Below are 18,809 nucleotides of genomic sequence, written 5' to 3' on the forward strand. Positions count from 1 at the left end.
TTAGCCCTGAAAGAAAGGAAGTCATAATAAATAAAAAGTCCCGTGCGTCATCAGTACACACAGATGTTTACCAGCTTTAGGTAGATATTACTGTATAATGCAGATGGGAGTTTACGTTTACGTCATCCTTCATCATCGAGCTGTAACGGTCACTGGTCTGTGCAGCCTGCCAGTGGTTCAGTTTAATGTGCAGCATTATTTACGTTTGCAAACAAGTACGACCCGGAGCTGTCGTCACGGCAGTTCGGCGTGGAGTTGTCGCGTCTGACCAGCGAGGAGCGCACCGTACCCCAGCTGGTGGAGAAGCTCATCAACTACATCGAGATGCACGGCCTCTACACAGAGGGCATCTACAGGAAGTCGGGCTCCACCAATAAGATCAAAGAACTCCGACAGGGGCTGGACACGGGTGAGGCTGACTCACAGATCAATGAGACACACATTCCAAATACATATTACAGGATTCCTGCCGGGGCGTTTAAAAGTGTGAAACAAGTCTGAAAGTCAAATTGAGAAAATAAAGATCCTAAAAAGTACGTGTCGCCATCCTAATGAGCTGGTTTTATGGGTGAAAATGTGTACTGTCATAAAAATGTGGTTTAGTTGGTGACTAATTATCACTAATTACAAAGTACAGCTGAGACAGATGGCACTGTTATGGAAAAAAAGGAATTTTTAATGAGGACTAAAAGCTAAAATAAACTTGAATCCTGCCAGTTTTCGTGGCCGTTTATTAAATGATTTTTAAACTACATGTATGAACTACTGCATCATTTGGACCAAAGATCAAAGAGAAACCATGTTAACTTGTCTGAAATCATGCTCTTTCAGATGTCAGCAGCGTGAATCTGGATGACTACAATATCCACGTTATTGCCAGTGTGCTCAAACAGTGGCTCCGTGACCTGCCAAGCCCTCTCATGACCTTTGAACTCTACGAGGAGTTCCTGAGAGCCATGGGTAAACTCATGCTTATGCTCTTTACCGTCTGTTTGCTGGTTTTCAGCCCAGGACCGAGTTAGCTTGAAAAAATGCGTTTGCCTGAACTCTGTGGTGTTTTTCTGCCTTTTCAGGTCAGCCAGACAAGCGGGAGGTGATCAACGGAGTGTATTCTGTGATCGACCAGCTCAGCAGGACACACCTCAGCACACTGGAGCGCCTCATCTTCCATCTGGTCAGGTGAGTGATGACTTGAATCAATATGACCAGGCAAACAGCTTGTGCCTGGAAAAAAGGGTTTTATAATAAGATCTGAATCATGTTTTTGAGCATCAGGTCGAAGCTGCAGAGGTTTCAGGGCCTATTATATATATTATTATTTTCACTAGTCGTCAGACACACTGGATTAGAGCTGTGTTCAGTGGGAATTGCACATCAGGATTAAAAGTATTATGCTGTTACAGGATTGCCCTGCAGGAGGAGACAAACAGGATGTCAGCCAACGCCCTCGCCATCGTGTTTGCTCCCTGCATCCTTCGCTGCCCCGACAGCATTGACCCACTGCAGAGCGTCCAAGACATCAGCAAGACCACAGCGTATGTTCACAAACTGACCCTGCAATTTTACAGTCATTATTCATTAAATGCCAGAAACCTGGTATACTGCTGTAATTACAGCTTAATAACATCTAAATGTAACTGCATCTTTGGGCTGATGTCAACAAAAAAAACTTCAGCCTCTTACATTTTGAAAAGGGGGTTTTCAAGAAAAACAAACATCTCCTTATCCAAGTGTGTCCAAGCCTATCATAGGGTACCAGAGCATCTCTGCTCTGTTTGCTTCCAATTTAAATGGCTCTCTGGTCCGCAGGTGTGTGGAGCTGATCATCAACGAGCAGATGAGCAAGTACAAGGCTCGTCTGAAGGACATCAGCAGTCTGGAGTTTGCAGAGAACAAAGCCAAGAGCAGGCTGACCCACATCAGGAGGTCCATGGTAAGATCAAAGTGCAGTAGGTGTTAGCATAGAGGCTGAGGTTGTCATTGAGCGAAAGTTTTTTATTTTTTATTTACTCCTTCCTCTCACTCCTCATCAAAATGGATCCGTTTTCAGCTCCACGAGCAGCTGGCATGGTTGTCGCCATGGCAGGAGTTCATTCCTGTGTGTTTCTTTACATGTGTCATCAACACTTTTTGCTGTGTTTTTCTTACACATGCAAAAAGGTGACCCAAAAAAAAGCATTTGAAGGGGATGGACACTTGTTTGAATCATTCATTTGTGAATTATTCTGCTGTAATAATACCTCACAGGAGTTTAATTCTTTACGTCAAAGGTCTCTTTGGGACACATAAGATCATTTATACCAGGGAAACAATAACCTCAGAAGAAAAGTGTAAAGTTCTCAAAAGCACCCTAGTGGACTGACGTACTTTCCAACTGCGTAGTTTTAGTAAATGGTGATGATGCAGCCACTATTCATGCAAGTAATCGGCAAGAAACTGAGATAAGAGGTTCATTTAGGAAAAAAAGCTACAAAAGATTCAAAATTGGAGAAATTGAAAATTTCAGCAGGAAGCAGCTCATGCCTAAATACAGTATGTAACATTATACAGTATACCTTCTATTACATGATTTCACCCAGGAATGCAATTATTGTACTCCCTAAGGAGCATCCTGCTGTGTAATCTGTCTTTCTGGAAAGCATTATTCGGGAAGATGAGCTAACTTGTGCTTCACAGGACAACCAAATTCCTCCAGCATCCACATGGATCCACACTTTCCAAATAAGAGTGTTTTTTAATGATTTGCAGGTTCAGAGCTATCTCGCCTGGATTTGTTCTTATAGGTAGAGCATGTGTAAAGTGCCACACGTCCATGGTTGTTGTTTTCTGGGCCAGATCTGGTCAGCCAGTCACAGTAGACCCTAGTTCCCAACTTCCCACAGCAGACCCTTGTTGGGCTCTTACATAGTTTTTGCTGTCATAAAACTGCAATGCACCAAGGACAAAAAACAAAAGCAAAGACACATTAACTGGTGAGAGAAACAGAAATGTCTGAGTTTTATCTTTGTTGAAAAGTGAAAGGTGAAAAGTCGTCTTTTGAGGCTGTTACAAAGACTTGCATTCAGCCTAGTATGAATCATGAATTCACGTTTGCCCACTTAGGAATTTCCTGTTAATTAACTTTTTAATCGAACCTCAGCATTGTTCAGTTGCCTATCAATTCCTCCCTCGGCGTCTTTTTACACTGGGTATTTTCTGGTTGGGAAGATTTCTTCAGATCTTTCTCTTTCTAACCAACTGTAGCTCATTTTAATCTGGAAACCTCTTTTGACCTGTAAAATAACCAGATCCATACTAAAATGACAACCTTCACCGCTCCTTAATCCTAACCTGTCCTTCCTCCTTTCCTCCCCCACACCCTCCTTCCAGAAACCCGTACTAATTGCCGTTAGGTTTATGAGCATTACCCGCACTACCACCCCGGTATGTATGCCCCTCCCACAACATGTACCCGCCCACCACCAGTCCTGTCCTGTCCATCAGTCTCTTAATTCCGTCCACTCATGCCGTCTGTAACACCACTCATCTCATATACCTGTAAGCTACTTCTATGTCAGGTGTCTGACTCTTTGTTTGTGTTGCTGTTTTGTTATCAGTGGGTTGGCTAACATGCAGCGCAGCAAATCATACAACACCAGAAGTCTTTCAGCTGGCATTGTTATATCGTTTATTATAGCAACGTGGCCTCTGGCAGCCAGGTCGGGTGTTTGTATTAAATAATTAACATTGCTGGTAATCATTTTCTCACAGTTTCAGTTGTAATTTGAAATAATGTATGTAATGTATGTCTTCTGTTTAGCAACTGATTATTGATTATATTGATGATAATCAGAAGTATAGGAAGGTGGAGAGGGTCTGTAAGCACAACTGTACTCAAATAAAAACATTAGCTCGTTTATTTATTGTATTAATATTAAGTATTATTACGTTTAATATTAGCTATAAGTTATTGCTTCAATTCTTTTTAAATATACTGGTTTGTCGTCATCATTAGCAGTATATCAAAAGAGGCCGACTTCAACATCATAAAACTGTATAAAAGAGATGGATGTAGCCATTGATGAACTATTTTAAATCAGGATTTTTTTTTATTGGCCAGCAGGGGGCAGCTCGTCTGGTTGCCATAAGAAATCAGACTGTAGAAGTCAATGGGGAAAAACGACCTTTTTGCTACAGTCATTTATGACCTCAGTAAACATTTTCTTCATACCCTTCATAAAGCCTGGTGTTCATCTTAGACTACAAGAGACGGCAAAGCAGCTTGTGCTTTAGCTAATGGCTGCTTTATGTTCACAGCAGTCCACAGCTACATGAGGATACGGTGTCCGTAGTTTCTCTGTCTCTGGTTTCAAAAAGCCTCGACAACAGCAGACGAAATGTTCAAATTGACGCTTTAAATCAATGGCTGCTACAGTCTAAAGTTGACTTTACAGTCAAGCAAAAGTTGAACAACTGACCTTTAAGTCAAATAAGCCACAGCATTTTAAACACAAAACAGTGTTTATGTGCAGTGTAGCCTCTCCAAGCATTGTTGTTTGTATAAACTGTATTTATACACTACATTGTTTCTCAGATAATGTACTGTAGCTTTGTTGTTTGTGTAGATTTAATTATTAATATAAACATAAATAGTGATGTTCTGTGAAGTCTGGAGGGAGGCAAAGTAAGCCATTATCTTGACTAGTACATAGTAAGCATATATATATATATATATATATATATATATATATATATATATATATATATATATACACATATATATTAGCTACATCCAGATGTTCCATAGGAGACATCTTCTCACATTAAAAGACTTTGTGCCGTGTTCACACTTGACGTTTAACATTTCCAAAAACAAACTGCACTATAAATAAACCCTGAAAATAGAGAGCATATGCTTTCGGCTACGAAAGCATTGAGGCTAACTTAATAACATCAACTATTTCAGGTTAGCAGAGCTGCATCATAAGCAGTAGTGTGCATTTCTACAGCTTCACGGCTGCCGTCACTGTTCTTTAATCACTGCTGAATGTTTATGCTTCTCTCAAAAAAGGCAGCTCACTAACTGTAGCCCCACTGATCGCTCTTTGCTTTCTGTTTCTGTTTTACAATGTACAGCCTAACACAGCTAAAGTTAAGGTAATGCCAACCTGTGTGTGTGTGTGTATGAAGTGATTGTGTGTAACTGTTCGTAGTGATTATCACCTGACCTCATAGTCTTTCTTTTTAGCAGTGATGTGGTGAACTGTGCTCAGTCTATCTAGTCAGTATGTGGTCAGAGCATCCACCTACACCTGTAGCAGCTTAGCTTTGTGTGCTTCATCACTGTCTCTCCCTGAACATTCTGGTCACTTTGGACTTCCGCTAACACACTGTCTCTATAAGTGTGTGTGTGTGTGTGTGTGTACTTGCAGAGCAAAAGCCGTGTTTGGCAAAGCACCACCCACACGACCTCACCTCCTCTCAGCCCCAGAGCGCCCTCTGGGGTTGATGGAGAAACTGCCGTAGGAGGAGGAGGAGTGGAGGACGCAGCAGAGGCCGTGCTCAATGACCAGCAGGAGCTGGCGATGCAGCAGGAGGAGCGAATCCTCGCAGAGCAGATTGAGAGTCTGCAGAAAGAAAAGTATGCCGTTTCTGTGGTCATACTGTTACATTTAAGTTGTGCATTCCTGTTACACATGTTACATATTTAAAGTCAGACAACAGTGCAGGCTTTAAAACCACCTAAAAACTAATGTAACTAATGTCACCTGGAAACTCAGAGCAAACATAAAATTTATTTTTGTTCTGTCTTGTAGCTGCCGTGTGCTTCTATGTGGATGGCTTTGGGTCAGTTGCATACAGTAATAAATATCCCAAAACTTAAAATATGACCTTTAATGTGTCTGTCAACAGGGAGGAGCTGACCTATGAAATGTTGATCCTGGAGCCGCGAGCATCCGATGATGAAACTCCTGAATCTGAAGCCTCCATCGGTACAGCAGACAGCTCAGAGAATATCACCATGGATACGGAGGGAGCCACCTCTGACCCCTCTGGTGCGTGTCAGTGTTTGTGTTCATGTTTCAGTCCCTGCTTACTGTGACTAACTGCAGGTAACGATGTAATCCAAAGATCCTATATAAATGCTGCCAACTCACACTCTCACTCAACCTTCATCATCCTTATATTCGTTTAAGGTAATGGCTTAATGGCTCCAGGTAAAGTCAGCTAATCATATTCTATTTATGTCTAATAAAGGATAACCATGTGAAATTGTCTACATGAAAGTAAATTTTCCTAATTTTGTAATTCAATTAGTTGCTTTTTGTGTAATAAATAATAATAATAACTCTCTCTTATCACTGCCATCTTTGTGTGTTCTTCTTCACAGATCGCGGCACAATCCGATCCAGAAAGTCAGAGGCGAAGAGCAGGCGAGCTCTGCGACGCCAGCCCGACTCCCAGGATTCAGCAGACTCCACTTCCACCGTCTCCTCCTATCACCCTTCCTCCTCTCTCTCCTCCAACGCGTCTGGTTCTCCTTCCCCTCACTACAGGTTCCGTTCCTCCTCCTCCGGGCCCTTACTCACCTCCTGCAGCCTGGGGACCCCTTTGGCTGAGGCAGAGGGGGGCCAAAGTACCGGGAAAACGCGGCACAGGCTCAGGCTGAGCCGCAGCTCGCCACGGGAGCCCTCGGGAAGCCATCGGAGGGAGTCGGACTTCGGCTCGGGGCCGCAGCAGCTGGTTCTGTACGGCAACAACGAGTTCATGGTTTGACCCCGAAACGACCATTCGCGGGAGGCTGAGTGAGAACGGGAGGAAGACGAGTTTAGGGCAGAATGAGGCTGGTCATGGGGCAAGGTTTACGCCAAGAGTCGCCTGTTGCCCCTCCTTGGTGCCCAGCCTTACCTCCTCCCTTGGTCCAGTCAAAGCAGGAAGGCGATTCTGACAGAGAGGGACAAAAACAGCAGCTGGTCACTGAAGGATGACTGACGACTAATGTGAAATCTGGAGAGAAGCAAAAAGACAAGTTTAACTGTGTTCGCTGATCCTCTGATCTGAACCGTTTGACCCCTGCTGGAGCCCCAGGGGTCAGTCAGAGGAGAGGGAGGGGTGGGGGAAGAGGAACGGAAGGACGGGTGGCGAGACACAGGACACCACACCCACACCTGCAAAGCCAAACCTTTCAGAGCCTCGTCTTTATTTTTTAGCATGCGGGCAGATGGTGAAAGCCCCCCAAAAGAAATGTAGCCATACTGACCGAACTGGCGGACAACCAACTTGTCTGTAACCAGCACCAAGCTAAGTCTGCTTTTCTCGTTTACACAGGACACACCAGCCAAGAGGCTGCATGCTTCTCCATCACAATTTTTCTTCAGTTTGAAGGAACTGTCTCTTACAGCTGTATGTTAATTATTATTATTATTGTTATTATTATATTAAAGAGGAGGAAAAAAGGTGTACATAAAGAGACAGTCCAGTGCTGCTGCTGGGTTGCTGGGTTGCTCATCGGTGATCAGTCTCTACGGCCTGTTTTGCAAATATAAGTATCTGAAATTCAGGTTCCACTTTTGTTTCTGTGTCGGTTCTCCTCTGTTTACTGCTGGCTTCTCTCTTTTTTAATATTACACAATGAACAGAGAGCACTTTGGTTGCACTCTTGAGTCGTAAAAGAATTTGGAAAAAAAAATGAAAGAAAAAAAAGCCACCAACCTGCGGTTGTAGCGCAGAGCGTCGGGTGTCACGCGAACTTGACCTGCAGTATGAGATGTCAGTCAGCCATACGTGTTTTGTTCTGTCTTTCTTTGCCCGCAGCCTTTTATTACCCCCCACCCCCACATTTCAGAAACATCAGTGTTACTGCGTCAGAACTTGAATTTTTTCTCTTTTAATATATATTATTGCTGTATTATAGTGTACATGTTGGTATTGCTGTCAATAGTTTTTGTTCAGATGAAAGCCATCGTTTTGTTTTTTCTTTCCGATCTTTATTATTTGTTGGAGTGAGTGAACGAGTGAATGATCCCTTCCATTTTTATCAGCTCCCACTTTGTGCATGTTTAGCCTCTCCTCCGTAAATATGCTTAATGGAAGGACTGAAAAGAAGAAGCAGCTCTACATCCGTCGTGTGACACTAAAACTAACTGATGTGAGCTTACAAGGGTTAGTCTGAGCTTTACTGCACCTGTGGGGAAACACTTGCACTCATCATGCACTCAAACCGTCCGCGATGTCCTCTGAGCCATGCCTGTTCTTCTTCTTCACCAGTGCAGTAGCTCCTCTTCTCTCCCGGCTCTGGCTGTGATAAGTAGCATTTAATCTGCCTGTTAACCTGTCAACAAAAAAAAACTAGTAGCAACTAACTCAAACCGTCCGTGTGTTTCTGCATATTCTTCCTCTCTTTCCTGTCTCTGTCCATAAAGTATCCAAACAGTATCTGTGTGATGTTGAGATTCTTCTCAGTAGCTAAACAGCGATCATGTCTCCGTGATAAAGCTGCGATCTCTCTTTGCTTGCCGCGTCTCTGGAGGAACTTTAAAAGCTGGAAGTCTCAGTGATGATTTAGTGTGTGTTTTTTGGTTTTTTTTAGTATCACTTTGAACCATTTAGACATTTAAAAAAACCTGTTTTCGGAGTTGAGCTGAAAGGGCATGGCTGATTCTGGTCAAATGTCTTTTAGCTGATATTTGATGGGATGATGTTTGTTGTGTATGTCTAAGCTGTCCATGTGGAGAAAAAAGAAGAAAAAAAAGGAAAAAGTGAATGTACCTATCACTGGAAGGCATGCTCTGCTTTCTTTGGTTGTTTTTTGGTTTTGTTCCTCTTTTATACACAGTGTATGTGCTATTTATGATCATGCTTTTGGGATGTACATTGATTTAAAAAGAATCTGTTATAAAAAGGTGTTATAAAAGGATATATTATCCTGTGTACGGTTCATTATCTACTATTACTCATGGCGACATTTTAGCAGGCCATACTCAGTCACTCATTTTTTGTGCTATAAAGCAAAAAGCAAAAAAACAAAACAAAAAAAAAGCCTTGTGTCTGTCTGCGCCACTCTGGACACAGTTATCACAGTATGTATGTATAAGGTGCGATTTGTGTTACATTTCCTCTTTTTTTTAATGATATAAACATGTCTATGGTTGTAAGAAGAAAAAAAAGACTTTATGAGGGAAAATCCATCTGCTTATTAAAAAAGCAAAATTGCAGCCAAGCACGAGTGAGTTGAGTCATCTTTTGAACCTGACTTCACGAACCAAAAGAAGCTCACACAATCATTCACTCGGTCAACACCAACAAAGATCCAACCTGAAATAAAATCACAAGAGACGTCTTCGCTTGTGCAGAGCCCACCTGCAGTACCACCACCCACCACTAGTGGGAACTGTCCCACAGTTTGAGAACCTAAGAGGAACGTATAAATCTTTAAAATAAACATTTGTTGTTAAGGAAGCATATTAATTCATTGAGCTAGAGGGCTTTCATCTACTCCAGATATTTATGAATTGTCATTTATGTTCTGTGACGCGCAAGGGCGTAGATTTGGTTTTGGCATTGGTGGGGACGGATGATTCAACCACTGAACTCTGCCCTGTTTCTTTTTCTTTTTGTTTTTGTTTTGCTTCTTAATAAAAAGAGGAGAAATATACTTGCCTACATATACTATTCTACGTGCTTTTAAACCATTTAAAATCACAATTCATAGTTTTATATGTGAATTATATAATGTTAAATTACTATTAAACAAATGACTAAGTATTTTAGGCTTTAGTGTACTTCAGCCATAATCCATATAAATCAGGTATCATACAAAAATAAAAATAGCTTCAAATACAGTCATGACAATAAAAGAATATGACTTTAAGGACTTAACATCATTACTTCAGTTACAGTACACCAACATCTGTTATACTTTGGCACTAAGGGAACACTGAATGACCTGGTGGTTTTTGTCCATAAAACTACTCATCTAAGATTACCACAAAGTAAAAGATCGATCAGCAAAATTATGCAACAGTTTAGGCACAATTGCCCCGATCAAATCAGTGAGCTGAGATTTTCTGTTCTAAACATGAACTACTGTTACAACGACAGACATGGACTACTGGTGTCCCACACAACAACTCGATGTCCACTATGTGAAGGAGCTAAACACATGCCTGCTCCTCTCGTTAACTGAGATAAACTGCTGGCATATTTGTTTTACATCTATACTGTCAAGTCTCTCCTGGTGGACATACAGCAGCATTGTTTAATCTCATTTGAGTCATTGTTGACCTTAGCCATCTTTTTAGTCTTCTGAGAGCACTGAAGCTTCTTTCAGCCTCAGTACCTGCGTTTTATCCTCAGATTACAATTATTATTCTGTGCTTGATGTGCCTCACCTTTGGCCCTGGCTCTTCCCCTCTGACTGCACTAGGACATATTGCTACCTGATAAAATAACACATTGATTCGTGCCATATAAAAAGTGAGACATGTCAATTCAGATTCTTTGTCAAATATACACTAGTGAATCAATTTACATCAGCAGCCTAACAATTATTGTCATGATAATAAATACTAGTTAATCTATAGCACCAAATCATCAGTCAGTCACCTGTGACCTCGCCTCTTCACCTCTGTCTGAGCTACAACATGGCAGAGCTGCCTCTGTCACCTGATGAATAACAGTGAGACATTCCACATACATGCAGTCACATATGTGCCTCATGATCCAATTTCACCTGTGATCTTGCATCACCATTGCTCTCTGAGCTTTGTGTTGGTTCTTCTGTCACCTGACAAATAGGACATACATGACAATAAAATGTGGAGCTGCTTCAGTGTTTCTGTCAATTTGTGCAGATCTTGACTCATCAGTAATGTTTGCAGGGTGAGTGCATTTTTAAAACAATTTGTGCAAACTGCACTACAAGGTGGATATTTGCAAAATCATGACTACCTCATGACATTTTGTCTCAAAAATTAACCCTATGAATATGTCAGTACCATTAGGATGAAATTATTGTGTCACCAACATTTTAACGTTAGACATATAATTTTAACAGCCTCTGTAAACTAATATCCTGACTTGCTCAAAGCTGCCGTTTTCTCTGACAGTTTCAGTCAAAATTAGAAATGCTGCTCTGAGACTGAGAGAACTAATAGTGCTGCATGTTGTGCAGTTAGTTTCCAAAACACATTATTCGTGGTTACATACAATTTTAGACTGATGTGGGCCAAAGCCTAGCATAACCTGTAATGTTATTATGACGGACACATTTTATGAGTTAATTTGGCTTTAAGTGACTTACAGGTTTCTTTGAAAAATACTTATATCCGGGTTCTTCCTTTTTGCTGCCATCCTCCTCGCAGCGCAGGTTTGCCGCTGCTAAAACTAAACAGAGCTCCATGAAATGCACAGCCAATCACATTGGCCATATTTGTCACATGAGGTAGGACTCCAGTAGAGGACGTAATTTAACTCTTTCTGCACCGCTGGGTGAATGAGACGTTGACAGATCGTTTTTGTTTTCTTTCTATCGGGTTTGATTTTCTTTACTCGAATAGATCAAATTATTGGTGGGGACAATTCAATAATCTGGTTCAGCGATTGGTGGGGACATGTCCCTTCCGTCCATGCCAAATCTACGCCCTTGGTGACGCGTCATTGGGCTGTAGTGTAGTGCAGTGTTTTCCCAACCACACATAGGTGTGCCGTGGAGGATTATCTGGTTTCACCTGATTAGTACTCTAAGCAATCGGCGTAATGGGCAGAGCAGTTACATTATCTTCTACTAAAGGGCAGTACAACCTGCTCTAATTAAATTGGTTGCCAACTGCCAGTAAAACAGAAGAAGGAAGAAGAAATTACATAATAGTCATTCTGTCAGGCAACGCAGTGCGTATAAGGAATAGATACATATTTGAAAAGAAAAGGTAGTCAATCTGACCTGGGTGCTGGAGAAAATTCTTACCCAAATGAAGGCCCTAGCATGAGTAGTGGTCAGAAGAAAGCGAGAAGGGCATACTCGGGACAAACCGAGCCAATTCAAAACAAAAACTATCAATATGCTTTTGTGGCATTTTTGTTTGGTGTGATTTTTCTGATGTGAAATATGTGCTGTGGCTCCAAAAGGTTGGGAAACACTGCTCTAGTGCCACCATCAGTGCAGAGAAAGACATGGAGGGTGCGAGAGGGTAAACCAGATGAATAAAAGAAAAATTAGAATTTATTAACACAGAGTATTTCTTTTCTACAACAGTTATCCAATAAGATTTGCTCCAGAGGAAACAGGGGAAACTGCAATCAGAAACAGTTACATAAGCTTTTTGTGTTGGCACCACACCTTCTCACCTCTGTGATCGTCTTCATGCTGATGTGTTTTGAGTGATGTGTGGTATGTTTTTTTTAAGCTCAGGTTCAGATAGAAAAGGTCTGAATACAATATATTGATTTTTACGTTATAGCCTAATAGTGAAGGGATTTTTTTCTCCAAATTTTATCTAAAATAACATAATGCGTTAAAGCCACGTACCACTGAATTACTCATATAATTATCCGAGTACATAAAAAAGAAACAAAAACCAGCCTTATTTTAAGTGAATGCATGATACTTTCACAACCACAGTGTGAAAAACTAAGTGCACCCTTTGCACTTCCATAGGAATAAAGAGAGTAAGTAGCAGAAAATGTCACCTCCTCTATAAAAGCAGAAGTTTTGTCTGTTTGCAGGTCTGGAGCACTCAGGTGTTTGTTAACACAATGTGAAGAAGGAAAGGCATCGACAATGGTCTTAGAGAAGCAATGAGCTGCTGCACATCAACCTGCAAAGGTTATACATCTATGGTCCAGTGAGAAAGATTATTCACAGCTGAAAAATAGTCAACAGAATGTCCCAGTAATTTCAACCCAAGGTCTGATTTCTAAAAAAAACAAAACAAACAAAAGACATGGCAGTACAGCCTGAGGAGGTTTTGGTCAGTCACTTCAAGGTCCCCAGCCCAAATCACCATCCCCCCGCCACGGTGCCTGACAGTTGATAAGAAGTGTTTGTTATGCTGCATTTAATTTTCTCTAAATGTAGATCTGTGCATTTTGGCCAAACGTCTCCGCTTCGCTCTCGTCTATCCAAAGGACATTGGTTCAACAACTCTTGTGGTTTGCTCAGATGCAACTTGGCAAACCGAAGAATACCAAAGTTCTCTAACGTGTGAGTCAAGTGTGTCCAACGGTTAATGCTTGGAGAAAACTGGGTTGTGCAACAGGACAATGGCCCCAAGTGCAGCAGCAAATCTACAATGTCTGAAAATGAATGGATCAAGGTGCTGCAATGATCCAGTCAAAGTCCAGATCTCAGCTTGACTGGAATGCTGTGTATGAATGAAACACCATAAAGCTCAGTGAACCGAAACAGACTAACCGCTGTGAGAGCGGACCACAATTTCCTCACTACTATGTGATAAAGTCACACAGTAAATAATTACATCAAGTTACTGTTTCTGAAGGTGTCTACAAACTTTCACAGAACAGCAGAGGGGCTGTGAAAACGTTTATGCTGGACTATAGGAAAATGATCAATCATGAGCATCCCTGGTTGGTAGAAGGTGGCAGCAAACGAGCGCAAGATAAAATAAAATAAAATACTTCGCAGAATATTTATAATACTGTAGAATACGTTTTTTGTTGATGTTGTTTTGCTTTTTTTGGGGGGGGGGGGGTTGTTTTTTACCGTCTTTAACAACTTTTTAAAAACTTTTTATTTCAAATTACTTCAAAATCATTACGGTCACACTCTACTTTTTAAAGTTTCGCTTAATAGTGTAACTTTTTAAAAATATGAATTTCTTTATATTTGTATTTTGTGTCATACAGTCACTGTATTATTATTTATTCATTTATATAACATAGGCTATTCAAATCTACGGTTTGCCGTAGAACAAAAACCGTGTGTCATCTAGCGGCTCAAAAATGAAAGTGAACGAACAGCAGAGAAGTTTCCACGTTTACCGAGAAACGTGCGTGTGAGTGTGTTTCTACCGCTGGCACATTCACGGACGTTCAGAGCGGGCCGAACGAGCAGGAAGGAGACTGGTTAGAAGGAAGAAAAAAAGAGTTTCTCTTCCACTAAAATGAAAGCAGGGCGCAGTTTTAAGTTGTGAAATGTCGTGGCGGGGGTTCACCTGCTGGGCCCTCCCTGAGGAGTCCGCATAAGTACATTTATTCTCTCCAGCTGACTTCACATCTGTCACAAGGCTCAGCAGACTTACAGCAACCTGCAGGCTGCACGGTGAGTTCAATACACGCTCTCAGTGACTGACTACAGCTGTGACTGAGGAGGCAAAATTAACTTTAAAAAGGTTCCGTTTAAACACTGACTGTTGTTGTTTGTTGTTGTTTTGTTTTAATTTTTCATCTGCAGATGGCTCAAGACAGAACTGTTGTTTTCTTTGACCTGGAAACCACTGGATTAGGTACTAATCTAATAATATAACGTTTCTTCTTGTATTTTGTTTTATTTTATGTTATTTTAGATAGAGCTTTTTTGGAGTAACTTAAACCTCAGCATCACTGGATGTCAATGAAATGAAAGCAGTAGTTACATGCAGTTGCAACTCTGTGCCTTGCCTAATACTGCATTCACCAATTTACCAAAACAGAATTACAACACGCTTTAAGCACCAAAACATCACTTTATTTACTTGATAGACGGCCGCTGCTGCACTTAGTTTTTTTTGTTTTAAAAAATAAATAAATATATATTTTATGGGACAAACTTCCTAGATCAGTGATCCCCTACATTACCTTGTGTTGTTCACACATAAAAAAATGTACTGATATTATCCATCATGTCTTTCCAATCCAATCTGAAGGCTTTACCTGCCAACACACACGCGTGTGCACATCACGTAAAGGCCTTACTCTACGCGATAAGGAGGGTGGTAGTTTCTGTTTTTACTGCTGTCTAATCTAATCTTACACTTGTCAGCCTTCCGTTTCCTCAAGCTCTCTTTGAGGGATTATAAAAAGTGTCAGGCAGCTTTAAACAAAAAACAAACAAACAAAAAGCACAGAAACCACGGCTGTGCCCACGTGCTAGTATCATACATGTTCTGCATTATATGAACAGTACATTTAACATTAAATACACACTCGTGTTTCAGGACTGCATGGCTGCAGTTAATTTGAGAAAGAGTTCAGCAGATTACTCAGTGGAAACCACAGCACTGTTCAGTTAGGAAGTCAGTCAAAATTATATTTCCTGTCATCGTTGGGACATAAAACACGCCATAGATGAAACCAGATGCTGATTTCGTTTCTGTGATTTGAGCTAGCGTGGGTGTGAGAATGGCCTCATAGGCCAGGCATGTTGGTGTCACACGTCTTGGCAGGAGTCCATTAAAGAGAGGCGTGTTACTGACGTCAGTATAAGCGGGATCAGCAAACAGCCCTACCTGCAGGACAAAAAGAACAGCACGCAGAGAGCTGAAGATTAACAACAGCAGCTGATGATATTTTCATTTTCACTGTAATCTACAAATAGGGAGTGATTATCTGTTATCACTTCCTGATAACAAACATTATGTGTTTTTGTCTATTTATTTATGTTTAATACATCTACCGGCCATTTTTTAATGTTGCGTAATTCTCCAGTGGACTTGCATCCAGAAAATACAATAAGCTGTTTTCCATCATCTTCTGATTCACACTCAGTCATTTCAATCTGGAAGCAGCCCTGAAATGTGAAGGAAAAACTGTTCAGTTCACAAAATAGAAAGAAGGGTTATCCCTATCAGGCGTAACATCCTGAAAGGTGCAGAAACTATCATCCAGCACAACAAAGAGAATGTTCGAGCCCCAACTCCTGCACAAATGTATGTCTAGGCACCTCTCCCATTTGTTTGAAAACTAACCACACAAAAACTTGCATGCTCTGTAGCATCCTCAAGACTGTCTGTTTTCTAGTGCTGTGCGATACTGTAAATTTTGGTATCGATCCAATACCAAGTGGATTAAGAGCAGTATTGCCGATACCGATACCTTTAACTTATAAGGGGAGCTTATGTAGGTCAGAGCTGTGTGTCATGATTTATTAGCTGAATTATCATAAATTTGCTTATTCCTGAGTACATTTTAATGAACACCAACACAACAGTGTTGGGATTTTAACTACATACGATTGTGTTAGTATCGATCCAATACCAGTGTTGGTATCGATATTGCGATAGATCTGCCCACCAGTACTGTTTTCAGCATTTCTGTCAAGGTATCCATGTGAGTGACAGATGTTAAGAGTGGTGTAAGATTTCTCATCTAAGTCTTGACAAGGATAGAAATATTAACATTATAACCTGACAAACTATTGCTTTTAAATGGGAAGCTATCATCCTGTTCATGTTGCACTGCTTTCTGCAAAAAGACTGTTCTATTATAACTTGTGGTTATCTGTTTTTCCTTTTGTCCCGTCTTCTATTTTCAGACACCACGGTGTGTGACATCATTCAGCTCGGCGCCATCTGTGAAGACAGGATCTTTAATGTCTACATCCTCCCCCGCCAGCCTCTCACAGAGAGCGCAAAACGTGTCACGGGCTTCACCGTCAGCAACAACCGCCTCTTTCTCCACGGGGTTCCCGTGGACACCATCCCTCTTGCGGAGGCTCTCACTAATTTCATCGCCTTCCTGCGCTCCTTCCACCGTCCAGTGCTGCTGGTGGCCCACAATGCAAAGCGCTTTGATGCACCTGTGCTCACCAGGTGGCTGCAGAATTGCTCCCTCCTGCAGCAGTTCCAACAGGTGGTGTCTGGGTTCCTGGACACCTTCTTGCTTAGCAAGGACCTGTTTCGTCTGAGCAGTTACTCCCAGGAGTCCATGGTCCGGCGCTTCCTGGGAAAAAGCTACGACGCTCATAATGCTGTGGAGGATGCCAAAATGCTGCAGGAGCTGTACAAGGCCTGGAGACCTACCACATTTAGCGTCTCCAATTGTACCTTCGGGACAAAGCAAAAATATTAAATAATTTTAATAAATAAAATAAATAATGTTAAAGCTGACCTTTTATTTGCTGTTATGTTCAGGTCAGTGGACAAACAGGAACAAATAAAATGGAGTATGTGTGGTCATAAGTTATCAAGATTTAACTTATTTACTGTTAAATGTAATGTAATGTGTCACATGCAGTGCAATCTTCCTTTTCTGTTTCCCTTTGATCTCATTGATGCCTTTTTGTAGCCTCTGTGGACCAAAATGCAATGGGTCTGCAAAATATTTTGTTTTTTTTAAAAAAGAGCATTACCCACATCTTTCTCAGCCTTAATAAAAGATCTGCTACTACAAAGTGTCTCTCTGTGGTTTCTAAGGTTCAACTGATTCTGTTTTATCCCAGGTTTCTATAAGAGCAGGAAATGACACCTTTAAACGTTTTTTTTTTTAGGTTAATAGCGATAATATATCCATAAGCACCCCAAGGTGAAGAAATACAGACAGGCTTTGAATGCTGCCTTGTTTTCATTGTCGCTAATAAAGTCTCGTACAAACATCAGCTAACGACAGGAGCGAGAACAGCCTGGAAAGCCTTAAGAGAGATAAAATAAATATAACTTTGATATGAACTAAAGTCTTTTTGTTGTTATTTCGTTATTGTATTTTGTGGCGTGGTGGCGGGGAAAGAACTCAACTAAGTATATCTGGTATACTTATCCGGCAGTATTTCCTAAATGTATATTAAATTGCAAACCACTGGAAAGAGATCAACAAATGTCGTGTAGCTGTGATCATTTTTGGCTGGATACACTAGGTGGAAGCAGCGATTTCTAATCCAAGGTACCTCAACCAAAGAAGAAGCACAGAGGCGAGCGATCCTTTCTAACTAACGGTGAGCAAAGTCCTGAAAAATCAAGCCGCGTTTTATTTATTTTTTTAGAAATCAGAGAAGGTATATTTCAAGATATTCTAAAACACACCCGGATTTTTTTAAATGAAATAGGCTATTATCACAATATTTTTTTGGCTATCATGTCTGATCTCTCTTGTTCTCTTCTTCATCTCTAGGTTGGTGCTCCCTGCTCCGACTTTCTCCTCCTCTTTCTCACACGCTGCTGAATTTATCCTTGTGTGTCAGAGGTGCAAAGCCATAAGAATGAACAATAAATAGAACTGAAACTTTTTGGGTTGTTATTTAATTATTGAATTCTGTGAAGTGGAGGCGTAAAAAGAGCTCAGGTTATTTAATTAAGTGGTACTAGCAAACATAGGGAACATACATACATCTGCAGCCATGCAGCTGCACTGCTTTTTTAAGGTTGAGTGAGGATGGGAAGAACAGACAAAGAAACCACATGCTCAAAAATAAACAATAAATTGACCTCCCCAAAGGGATTAATAAAGTTCTATTCTATGCTCTACGTTAAGAGACCTGTTTTAATTCGGATAAGTCCCTCTGAGAGTAAAGGCAATCTCCAGCAGGCCTGAGCTAAGGAAACAAAGTACACTAATGTAGTTATAACGTAATGAGTCGTTATAGATATATACGTAATTATACACTGTATTGAGCAGGCTACTGCCCACACTAAACTGTGACTATCACCAGGCAATCTGGGGGTGTTTCCTAAATCACTAGCAGGCGCCAAACTTCTGACAGAGTGAACAGGATGTATGCAGGTAAACTCCAGATTGACACGAGCTGATTGGTGGAGTCATGGGGAAAATATTGGCTCGTGATCTACGTTACAGAAAGACAGAGAGAGGTACAACACCAGATGGAAGGTATTTTATTTACACACTAAAATAATCTGATATCCCATTTTCAGCAAATGAAATGAAACAACACAAAATGTATTTTT

At 41.0% G+C, this 18,809-nt stretch overlaps 2 protein-coding genes across 11 annotated transcripts in view; both read left to right on the forward strand.

Moving 5' to 3' along the window:
• LOC146570074 (unconventional myosin-IXAb-like) overlaps nt 1-9,644 on the forward strand; it is a 164,961-nt gene extending 155,317 nt beyond the window's left edge. For 6 of the 10 annotated variants that reach the window (XM_085282873.1, XM_085282879.1, XM_085282880.1 and 3 more), the window contains 10 exons: nt 217-409; nt 832-960; nt 1,074-1,179; nt 1,404-1,535; nt 1,810-1,933; nt 3,370-3,423; nt 5,116-5,136; nt 5,412-5,620; nt 5,893-6,035; nt 6,371-9,644. In XM_085282873.1, coding sequence (XP_085138999.1) covers nt 217-409; nt 832-960; nt 1,074-1,179; nt 1,404-1,535; nt 1,810-1,933; nt 3,370-3,423; nt 5,116-5,136; nt 5,412-5,620; nt 5,893-6,035; nt 6,371-6,756 — 1,497 coding nt within the window. In that variant the 3' untranslated portion in view covers nt 6,757-9,644. The remainder of the gene's footprint in view (nt 1-216; nt 410-831; nt 961-1,073; nt 1,180-1,403; nt 1,536-1,809; nt 1,934-3,369; nt 3,424-5,115; nt 5,137-5,411; nt 5,621-5,892; nt 6,036-6,370) is intronic. The other 4 variants (XM_085282875.1, XM_085282882.1, XM_085282878.1 and 1 more) reach the window with 2 other exon arrangements.
• Nucleotides 9,645-13,913: 4,269 nt separating this feature from the next.
• On the forward strand, nt 13,914-17,291 carry LOC146570076 (uncharacterized). The gene is made up of 3 exons (XM_085281131.1): nt 13,914-14,257; nt 14,390-14,441; nt 16,448-17,291. The coding sequence occupies exons 2-3, from the start codon at nt 14,390-14,392 to the stop codon at nt 16,981-16,983; spliced, it is 588 nt and encodes a 195-aa protein (XP_085137257.1). The 5' UTR covers nt 13,914-14,257; the 3' UTR covers nt 16,984-17,291.
• Nucleotides 17,292-18,809: the final 1,518 nt, after the last annotated feature.

Source organism: Mchenga conophoros, linkage group LG7 (genome assembly GCF_057382185.1).
Source record: "Mchenga conophoros isolate Kocher_MC1m ecotype Shallow Benthic linkage group LG7, M_conophoros_male_GT1.1, whole genome shotgun sequence".
In the NCBI taxonomy this organism is placed as follows: Eukaryota; Metazoa; Chordata; class Actinopteri; order Cichliformes; family Cichlidae; genus Mchenga; species Mchenga conophoros.

Excerpts from the sequence above, each read along its gene's own strand:
- LOC146570076 (XM_085281131.1), top strand. The coding sequence starts at position 14,390 with ATGGCTCAAGACAGAACTGTTGTTTTCTTTGACCTGGAAACCACTGGA. Across the intron at positions 14,442-16,447 it reads CCTGGAAACCACTGGATTAG|ACACCACGGTGTGTGACATC; the intron begins GTACTAATCTAA and ends TTCTATTTTCAG.